The following is a 10,041-nucleotide window of genomic DNA, read 5'->3' as shown; positions in this document are numbered from 1 at the left end:
TATTTTATTTTTACTTGTTCAAGTTTCTATACATTTAAAAAATATGTACATATATTATCTCTTCTCATTTCCGGTTTTATTAGTATTTTCAAATTCTTTTACTTATTTATTTTAAACTTTTATAGGATATTGAAAACAAGGTTTCTTAGCTATTCATCTTAGGTGCTATATATATATATATTATCTTATCTTATGTTAAAATGTATTGTATATGTTAATTACTTTAAAACTGTTTTGTACTTTTTTTACTTTACTATTTATTTTAACTTATTTATTATCCATTTCAAGATTTTATATATTCCTTATTTTATGCTTTCATATGTACATATATGTTATTATTTTTTTTAAAATTTCTCATATATAATATTTTTAAATTGTTTTGCATTTAGTTGTTTGCTTACTTTTTTTTTATATTATTTATTCAAGACTCATTTATTATTATTTTAAATTTGCTCTACATTTTATTTATTTTAATTTGCTCTACACCACTCATTTTTGAAACTTTTATATATGTTATTTAATTTATTCATCTTTGATTATTAATCCTAGTATTCAAATAATGTATGTTGAGTGTGTATTGTCATTGTGTGTGCCATAATTAGTTTACTCGTATTTTCATATTATTGTCATACATTTTGTAATTATCCATGTATCATTATTCCATGTTTATTATTATATTGTTATTTCACGTCATCATATTGTAAATTAAACTCCGACATAGTCATCCAACTTAGGTTACCTTATTTTATTCCAAACAAAATAAATGCTTACCTTCAAATAGCTTACCCGCTATTATTCGGAATGGAATTTTGCTAAATAAGTCAATATTTTGCATTTTGGAAATTCGAGAAATTGTACCCTAACTTACTGGGTCTCGATTTTCTCGTTAAACCTAAATAGCAAAATATCCTTTTAAATTTCCAAACACATAAAATTTCAAAAATAAAGGTAATAATCTATATTTAGAAAATCCGAGAAATCGTGCCCTAACTTACTGGGCTTCGATTTTTCTCGTTGATCCTAAATAATCGAATATCCTTTTAAAATTGAAATAAAGGAGGTTTAAATAAAAATAAAAATAAAAAGGCAAGCTTACTCCCAAAATACGAGGTGTCATGTCCTAACTTACTGGATGTGACATCTTGTTACTTCGAGATAAGAAGGCATTTTCCATTTTGATTTATTTGAGTAATTTAAAATAACACGATGCAAAGAGGGATCGTATTTTTAAATTCTTTTCGAGTTTTTAATTTTCGACACAAAGACACTAATTAATCAACTAGGTACCAATTTTGGGCGTTACGAGGGTGCTAATCCTTCCTTGTACGTAACCGATTCCCGAACCCATCTTTTTGAATTTCGTAGACAAAAAAAACGTTATTTTAATAAACCAAACCGTTTATTAAAAATAGTCATTTTCTAAGGTGACCCGATCGCACCTCATCAAAAAGGATTGGTGGCGACTCCCATTTCATTTTCATTTTTAAAATCCAAGTCGACCCCGTTTTAACAAAAAAAATGGTGTCAACACTTGTCTTTTTCCTTGACCTCAACCTCGACCTCTTTGGTTTTTTCCTTCTCGATTATCTTTGAAAGGTACCTTGGCTTTGAGAACTTACTCTAAGGACTCATCTTTATGCTTGCAACTCACCTACTACTTGTTCAATTGTCATAGAGTTTAAATCTTTTTACTCAATTATACAAACCACATAATCAAACTTTGGAATCAAAGAATAAAGAATCTTTTCAATCACATGAGTGTCTTCTAAATTTTATCTATATCTTTTCATTTGATGCACAATAGGCAACACCCTTGAATAATAATTTGAAATTGACTCAGATTCTTTTGTTCTCAAAGTTTCAACTCACCTCGTAATGCTTGGAATCGAATCTATTTCACTTTGTCGACTCTTTGGAGAGAACTTTTCGAAATATCCCAAGCTTTTTTAGTGGCAATATCATTAACCATTTTCACAAACATCAATTCATTCAAACATTGATGGATAAAAGTAAGGGCTTATTTATCTTTCTTCCTTATCTTTGTTAAAGTATCCTTCTCATGTTGCAATAATAATGCCTTATTTTGAGGAAGATCATAACCAATTTTGTACGAACTCCCAAACATTTTGTAAGCCAAGTAGAGCCTTTATATGGAAACACTAATTTTCATAGTTGTCTTCTATAAAACAAGGAAATTAAAATGGAAACATTTCATTACTTGCCATCTCTTCTTACAATAGAATTTAACTCTAATACCATTTTTTTGAAGGAGGGGGAATATAACACCCCAAACCCGGACTAGAAGTTAAGACCAAATCTGGAGGAGTTACATCAACACATCAAAAACTGATTGCAATAAGTATCCAGAAAACGTTCAAAGATTACTCAACTATTAGCGAAAAATCTTTTCAGAGTCTTATTTTGAAAATCGAAATCCATTTATCGACTTGAGTGAATTTTAAGTTTCACGTTAAAAATTATTAACTACCGACGAATTTAGCAGAAACCAAAACAAGCTCAGAAACATATTACAACCCACAAAATCAAATATTTCTACATTATAGCAAAATAATCCGAGCTCCCACACGCTATCCGGTCCTAAGTCAGAGACTTACTTGAACACACAAAGATAAAACCAAAAGGTGAGCTATAAAGCCCAGTGTATAACCAACATCAATTATAGTTAACAAATCATAGTATATAATGTAACAGCTCGTTTTTAGTGAAATCAAAACAGGGGTTTCGGGACCACTATTTCGACGAGTAAATTTTTATTTTATTATTTTAATGTCTATGGGATTATAGAATGATCATATTAAGATTTTGTTAAGAAAATTTGTTGTTTTCTTGATTAATTAAGTAAAAAGGACTAAATCGTAAAAAAGTATAAATGTTGAGTTCTAATAGCTAAAAGAGTCTAATCGCCATGAAATCTTAAACTAAGAGACTTGAATGGAAATTATACCATTTGATGAATTAGTGGATAGTTATGGATATGGTTTTGATGAAATTATAATAAATTTTTAAGGTTAAAATGGTAATTTAGAAATTTAAACCTAAAACAAAAGAAAAGAAAATAAGTATCATCCTTTTTCATCTTCCCTAATCGATTTTAAAGGAGAAAGAATACCATTTATGAGAATAAGTTTTGGCAAGCTTATAGTCTATTGCATGGTATAATTTTGAACCTCGTTTTTAATGATCTTTATGTTTTTGAGTTCGTTGTAGCTTAATCTAGCTAACCCGGGGGTTAATTTGTAAAACTGTTAAAGGTTGAAGGTTATTCCATGGATTTTTTTTGAGTATTTTTTATGTTAAATGATAAATTATGAATCTTTGTTGAAAAATAAACAAGTTTTGTTAAGTGATTTTTGTTGAATTTTGGAATTAGGGACTAATTTGTTAAAGGTATAAATTATAGGGTTTTATTGTGAAATGATGGTAAATATGAGTTGTTTCAAGGTCCCTTGCATGTTTTATTAACATGGATTTAGATTAAAATGGTTAGATTTTAAGTATAAGCTTAAGGACTAAATTGTAAAAAAGTTAAAATGTTAGGGACAAATTGGTATTTTTTATAAATGTGAATTATGGATTGAATTGAATGTTTGAGGTTAATTAAAGTACTTAATTGAATATAATTATCTATTTAGATCAAGATAAACCTTAACCGAACCTAAATCAAGAAAAGACGAAAGCTTCGGATTAGTTCGACCTAACTTCTACGCCCCTAGTCATCGAGGTAAGTTCGTATGAAGGGTCGTTGCATATATGTTATTTAAATTGATTGTTATTATGTTATTTCTATTGTAAATGGATTGATATATGAACATATCAATGCTATAATAAATTGACGGTTATCGAGTCCTAGTTGAATTTTAGGAATTCTTAGGATTCAAATGACATTTCATTAGGTATTTCATGTTTTGGGTGCTGGTCTTGAATGTCCTTCCGATGGCTGAGGTTCTGCATTTGTTGTGGATTCTCCACAGCTCATGTTAGCAGCATCGTGTAGCTTACATTCTGACTCACAACTCGTGTGAGTGGGCCCATTTCACAGCTTGTGTGAGTAATGATGTAAAGGAAAGGTTACGGTTATATATAAAGGCATACTATGTGTGAGCTTTCCTAAGTATCCGAGGTGATTCTAAATGGTTCAACGGGTAAGAAAAGGGAATGAAATGGTAAGTGTTCAAATGGAATGTATCATGAACTTATGAAAAGGATTGATGAACTAAATGACGTTGTATACATATGGAAAATTACATATCTTATGAATGATTTCATTTATGATATGGATGAACATACTAACTTGGGAGTTGGTGATGTTGTATAGGCTTACACTAAACTTATGGCATTGATATTGGTTTGTACTTATTGTATGAATTGTATTATAGAAATGGTAAGTTACGTTTTAATTTTATACGAGCTTACTAAGCATTCATTCCTTATATAGTTTCTTTCTTATGTTTTATAGATTATCGAAAGCTCGATTTGGTTGGAAGCTCGTCGAAGATCTATCACATTATCCAGAAGTCCATTCGGTAGTTTTTGTACATTTTGGCCAAGGTTTATAATGGCATGTATAGGGTGGTTTATAATGGTGTTTTTGATGAATATGTAAATGGTAACTTGATATGTTTGTGCTTTGAAGTTCATGTATGCTTAATGGAGTTATAATGCTTGTTTTGGGTAAGTACTTTTGGTCACTTTTTGATTATGGATGTCTATGGCATATTGGTATAATTTTTTGGTTTGAGAATGGTCAATATGTGGTATGTTTTAGGTTAGTAATTGAATACGTTATCATGTATGAATTGGTACAATATTGATATGTTTTGATGCTTGATGTCTTGATATATTGAGGTGCCTTTGAATGGCATATTGGTTAGTTGAATTAGGATCTTGAAATGGCAAATCTATGTGTGTTTAGATGATGTTTTGGTTCTTTGAAAGTGTGCATATTTGGTCTAAATGTTTATGTATGATATGGTTTTGGAAATAGCTTGAGTTTAGGTAAATTTGGGTCCACACGGCCTAAGACACTGGCGTGCGACTCAGCCATGTGAGACACACAGTCGTGTGTCATTTGATGAAATCCTTAGGGTGCAAGTCAGTGAGTTACACGGCCTAACACACAGCCTAGCACATGGGCGTCTGGGGTAACTTAGAGAGTTACACGGCCTAGCACATGGCCGTGTAACCCTACTCAAAGAGTTACACGGGTGAGGACACAAGCTAGGACACTACCGTGTATCTCTATTTCGAAGGTTACATGACCTAAAGCATGGGCGTGTGTCTCGGCCATGTGAGGCACGCGGCCATGTGACCCCTATTTTTAAATTTTGCCACTTTTTCCCAAATTTTTTGATTTGTTTCAAATTGATCCCAAATTGATTCTAAGTTATTTTTAGGGTCTTGAAGGCTCGATTTAGGGACAAAATATGTGTATGTGAATGGTTTATAAACTGGTTAAGGTATTGAATGATTTAAAGTTTAAATGTTTCTTATTGTACAGTAATACTCTGTAACCCTAATCCAACGACGAAGAGGGGTTAAGAGTGTTACATATAAATCAGAGTAACCACAGAAAACTTAACAGCAAGTGTAAGACCAGAACGAAACATACCAAAGGTTTCCATCATACTAATATAACAAAACAACACAACACAACCCAACTAGAACAGGATAGAGCAGACCATAACAGAACAGAACAGAGCTACGCAGAGGATGTGTGTTATGCAGATGTAGTATTTTTCAAACAGATTAGAATGCAGATTTATCAAAAAACATCCTACCCAACTCCACTACAAACCAAAATAGAGTTCCCCAAAACTCATCTATCCAAGTCACATCAACAAATAGCTGGGGATAGTGCCACCAGAATTTTGTAGTTAAAACTACCAGATTGGAGACATGTGGTCAAGCTACTATAGTACAGCCAAGTTGCCAGAACAGAATTGTGGATAAACCACCAGATAATGCAAATCATTAAACGGCTAGAAACTTCCTCCTTTCACATCAACCTAAATCCCATGCAATGTGTCATGGCATTCATATACAGAACCAGAGTGATGAACATGTAAGTCATACTATCTTTCAAAAATAGAATCAGTAGACATGAGAGTCCATGTTTTGTAAAATAGACTTATCAAACCTCAACGGATTATATCAGATTTTCCATGAAATAACATGAACAGTTATAAATCAGAGTCAGTAACAAACAATCTAACATGTTCAAATATCGTATATTCCTCATCAACCAAGTAACGTAGAGAGTTATAAATCAAAATTAGTAACAATCAATATAACATATTCAGATGTTGCATATTCTTCATCAATAGAGTAACGCAGAGGCGTACCAACAACTTAACAAAATACAGATCGTACCTGGATAATTCGCAAACATTAGACAATAGCATATTATGTTCTGACATATCCTACTCACTTAGGTTCAAACATAGCAAACATACTTACAAATCAGAAGTTGTTCGTCATCAGATCATCAGATATCAAGTTATATAGCCTAATTCAGATCGTACGGACCCTATAGTGGCTTACGTTTGTTTCAAATAACGCTTGTGGCCTGAGGGAAAAATTCCAAATATTGGTCCACACGCCTGTGTGGTTTCACACGGCCTAGAAAGCTGGCTCATGTGCCTCCACACGGTCTGACACACGCCCATGTGGTCCTAATTCACAAACAGTGAGTTATACAGCCTGGATACAAGCATGTGTCATTGGCTCGTGTGAATCCTACTCAACACATAAACACACAGGGTCTGGACACACGCCCGTGTGCCTCTAATTTTTTGTGAATAGTAAGTTACAAAGCCTGGCACATGACTATATGACGCACACGGCCTACCACACAGCCGTGTGGCGTCGACAACCAGTTTTTTGACGACTAAACTCAAAACAAAAGTTAGGTTATCGGCACCCACCTGATACGGATTCGAAGCAGAAGCAGTAAGGTTGATTTCCCGTCCCAGCCAACGAATTAAACTAGAATGAGAAGTCAAACCCCGTACAAAATCAGTGTAACGTAACATAACAAAAAGAAAGATCACTTGAAAATAAGAACCCAAAACGAAGAAACTAAAGAACGGGAGAGGAATGACAGAAAAACATGGCAGAAAAAGAAAAAAAAACAAAATGAAACCACCTCAGGTTTCTGGAAGGTTTTAAGTAACCAACTGAAACTATTTACCACACAACGAAATTAAAAAATAAATCATTCCCTATTGCTTTCGACGAGATTCGAACACAAGACCAAAGAGTATATAAAAGCTTAATCATTGAACCAATAGCCTCATTCTTAACATCAATTGACTGAATTTAACTTATAAATCAAACTTTCAAAGGTAAGGGTTTTAGCAAAATAACAAAATTTCCAGAAACAAGATTCTAACCTAGAACCTTACACACATAGACAAAACACTTAATCACTGAACCAGATCAATTTACTTGTCACACATTTCAAAATCTTAATTCAAACCCAGAACTTAACCACTTTGGGTTTCACTAACTCACTTTCTTCTAACCTAGTTTTTGGGATATTACAAGGAAGAATTAATTTCTAAAGAATAATTTAGAGGAGAAAGAGAAATAATTTTAGGGAAAGGAATTTAAAAACTCACTTCACTATATGGATTTCTTTCTCTATGTTTTTTTTCACATTCACCATCTATTTATAGTGCTCAAACCTTATCCAAAATCTTATTGGTGGTCGAATTGGCCAAGCCATTGATTCGTTGGTTCGACCAATTCGATTAAAAAATTATTAAAATTTAAAAAAAACATAGCTCAACCAATTCAATTGTTGATTCAACCGATCATTAGCTAGTTCGTATAGATTCACAATTTAACTGGTTCAAAGCCAATTTTCAAACCAATCTTCCAACCGATTGCTAATCCAACATGTTCAAACAATATGGTTATCCATATCTAAAACCAAATGAGACCGACTTAATAATATACCAACGCATAATAAACTTGGAATTACAGAATGCAATAACTTTAAGCTGCCTACTTTGCCAATTAATTTGATAAGAGTATTGATTAAGAAAATGATTAAGAAAATGCAATATTGATTGCAAACAAACGAAAGGGTTCCATCACTCACATGGCGAAGGTAGTTGATCATAAAGAAAGCCTTCCACCTTTAATTCCCCCCTTTTTTACATGATATATAGAAAAGTTTCCACCTTAAGAAGTTCATTGCAAAAATGTATAGCAATAAATTTTTATAGGGAAGGAAATATTAAGAAAAAACAGAGTTTTTATATTTTTTTAATTTTTATTTTGTTCCCAATACAATACTTGAGAATCACATCCACTAGTTGATATTCAAATCACACAAATTTTGAATTTAGCTTCTCTCTTAATACATGCTACTAATTTGTTGGACTATACTGTACTCTCCCCAAGAAATAGTATAATTTTTACCTTTAAAAAATCTCCCACGATAGCAACTAGCCAGGATAAACATTTCTTAATTGAGGACCAAGGACAATATATAATATATTCATGAAATGTGATTGCTTGATTTGTTGAGACCATGGTATTTCTGTCCCAAACAAATGCCAGATCGGTAATTATTCACGGGGATTGGATAACAAGTCAATCCAAACAGTAAAAAACAGTACATTGAAATATAATATAGATTCTGGACTCTCTTGCATTGCCAGCTAAATTCTAACCAGACTTGCTATTTCACGTGGCTAGAGGCTAATGTTGAATGACCCATTTTGCCATCGTGATCGGTAAGGACTCTATATAATCCCACAATGCTAGTGGTGGAAATGTTCAGAGCTTGTTGAGATGGAAGCCAAAAGATGTTCATCCGCCATCTTCCTTGTGGGTATCAATCTACTTTTCCTCACTTCAGTGAGTGGATGCTACACTTGTGTTCACCCAAGACCAAGTGGTTCACCTCCCACCAAAAGGAGCTGCCCTAGAGATGCTCTGAAGCTAGGGGTTTGTGCCAAGGTGCTGAATGGAACAGTTGCTGGCGTAGTGGTGGGGAACCCTCCAGATACTCAGTGCTGCTCAGCGCTAGGGGGACTTGTGGATTTGGAAGCTGCAGTGTGTCTTTGCACTGCCATTAAAGCTAATGTTCTTGGCATTAACATTGATATTCCCATTGCATTGAGTTTGCTTATCAACACTTGTGGGAAGAACCTACCTTCTGACTTCATTTGTGCTTAACCAATGTTTTGTAGTTAATTTCAACAAATTAACTCTGCTGGAATGTAGCCTTTTTTTTCTCCCATTCAGTACTTTATAATTTTCCTAATTGGACAATTGTTCCATTAACTGTTACTATGAGACAATTACAATATTTGTCATTGTAATTTCAAATGGCTCTTTCTTTCTTCATGCGTGTTAATTTAATCAGAGTTAATTGCTAATGTTTCTTTGGCATTTTCTTGTATTTCTTCCGGAGAAACTCAAGTGGAGAGAAGTGGCATACAAAAAAAAAAAAAAGTATCTCTGCGCTGATAAACGATACAACAAGCAAAATGGACATAATCATTTGAGGCGAGTGTTGGACCCCAAATTATTTAAAGGCTTAATTTATGAATTTTATTTTGGTATTTAAATTGGGTTTTTCCATCACATTAAAAAAAACTGATGGTTGTATTAACCAATATAAACTTCAAAATTTTATAAAATAATAAATATATTACAAAATCCAAAAATATAAAAATAGAATTTTTTTTTAATTATAAACATATACGAAGTAATTAACTTTTTTCAAAAAAAATAAAAAAGATAATTTTTTAGTTTCTCTTTAAACATGTTCTTCAATTTTTCGAGGTGATTTCAATATAATTTTTTTTTCTATTAGAGTTTGTTTTAAACATTTTTCTTAGATTAAGCTTTGGAATTCTTTTAGCCATTTCACTATCAAACTAGAGAATCTTTACTAACTTTCGCAGGTTAATAGTGGCGGAGCTAAAAAAATCTTAAGCTTCGAAATTAAATTATATATTTTTATAATAATAAAAATATAATTTTATCATTTCAATAATTTAT

General features: G+C 32.4%; 1 protein-coding gene across 1 annotated transcript; it reads left to right on the top strand.

Moving 5' to 3' along the window:
• The first annotated feature begins 8,738 nt into the window (after positions 1–8,738).
• LOC107929368 (14 kDa proline-rich protein DC2.15) lies at positions 8,739–9,413 on the top strand. Its single transcript, XM_016860767.2, has one exon. The coding sequence runs from the start codon at positions 8,824–8,826 to the stop codon at positions 9,208–9,210; it is 387 nt and encodes a 128-aa protein (XP_016716256.1). The 5' UTR covers positions 8,739–8,823; the 3' UTR covers positions 9,211–9,413.
• Positions 9,414–10,041: the final 628 nt, after the last annotated feature.

The sequence above is a fragment of the Gossypium hirsutum genome, chromosome D08 (assembly GCF_007990345.1).
Source record: "Gossypium hirsutum isolate 1008001.06 chromosome D08, Gossypium_hirsutum_v2.1, whole genome shotgun sequence".
Classification (NCBI taxonomy): domain Eukaryota; kingdom Viridiplantae; phylum Streptophyta; class Magnoliopsida; order Malvales; family Malvaceae; genus Gossypium; species Gossypium hirsutum.
Note: the sequence above shows the minus strand (reverse complement) of the source record. Positions and strands in the feature narration are given on the sequence as shown.

Bases quoted from the DNA above. Each gene is read 5' to 3' on its own strand.
- LOC107929368 (XM_016860767.2), top strand. From the start codon at position 8,824: ATGGAAGCCAAAAGATGTTCATCCGCCATCTTCCTTGTGGGTATCAAT.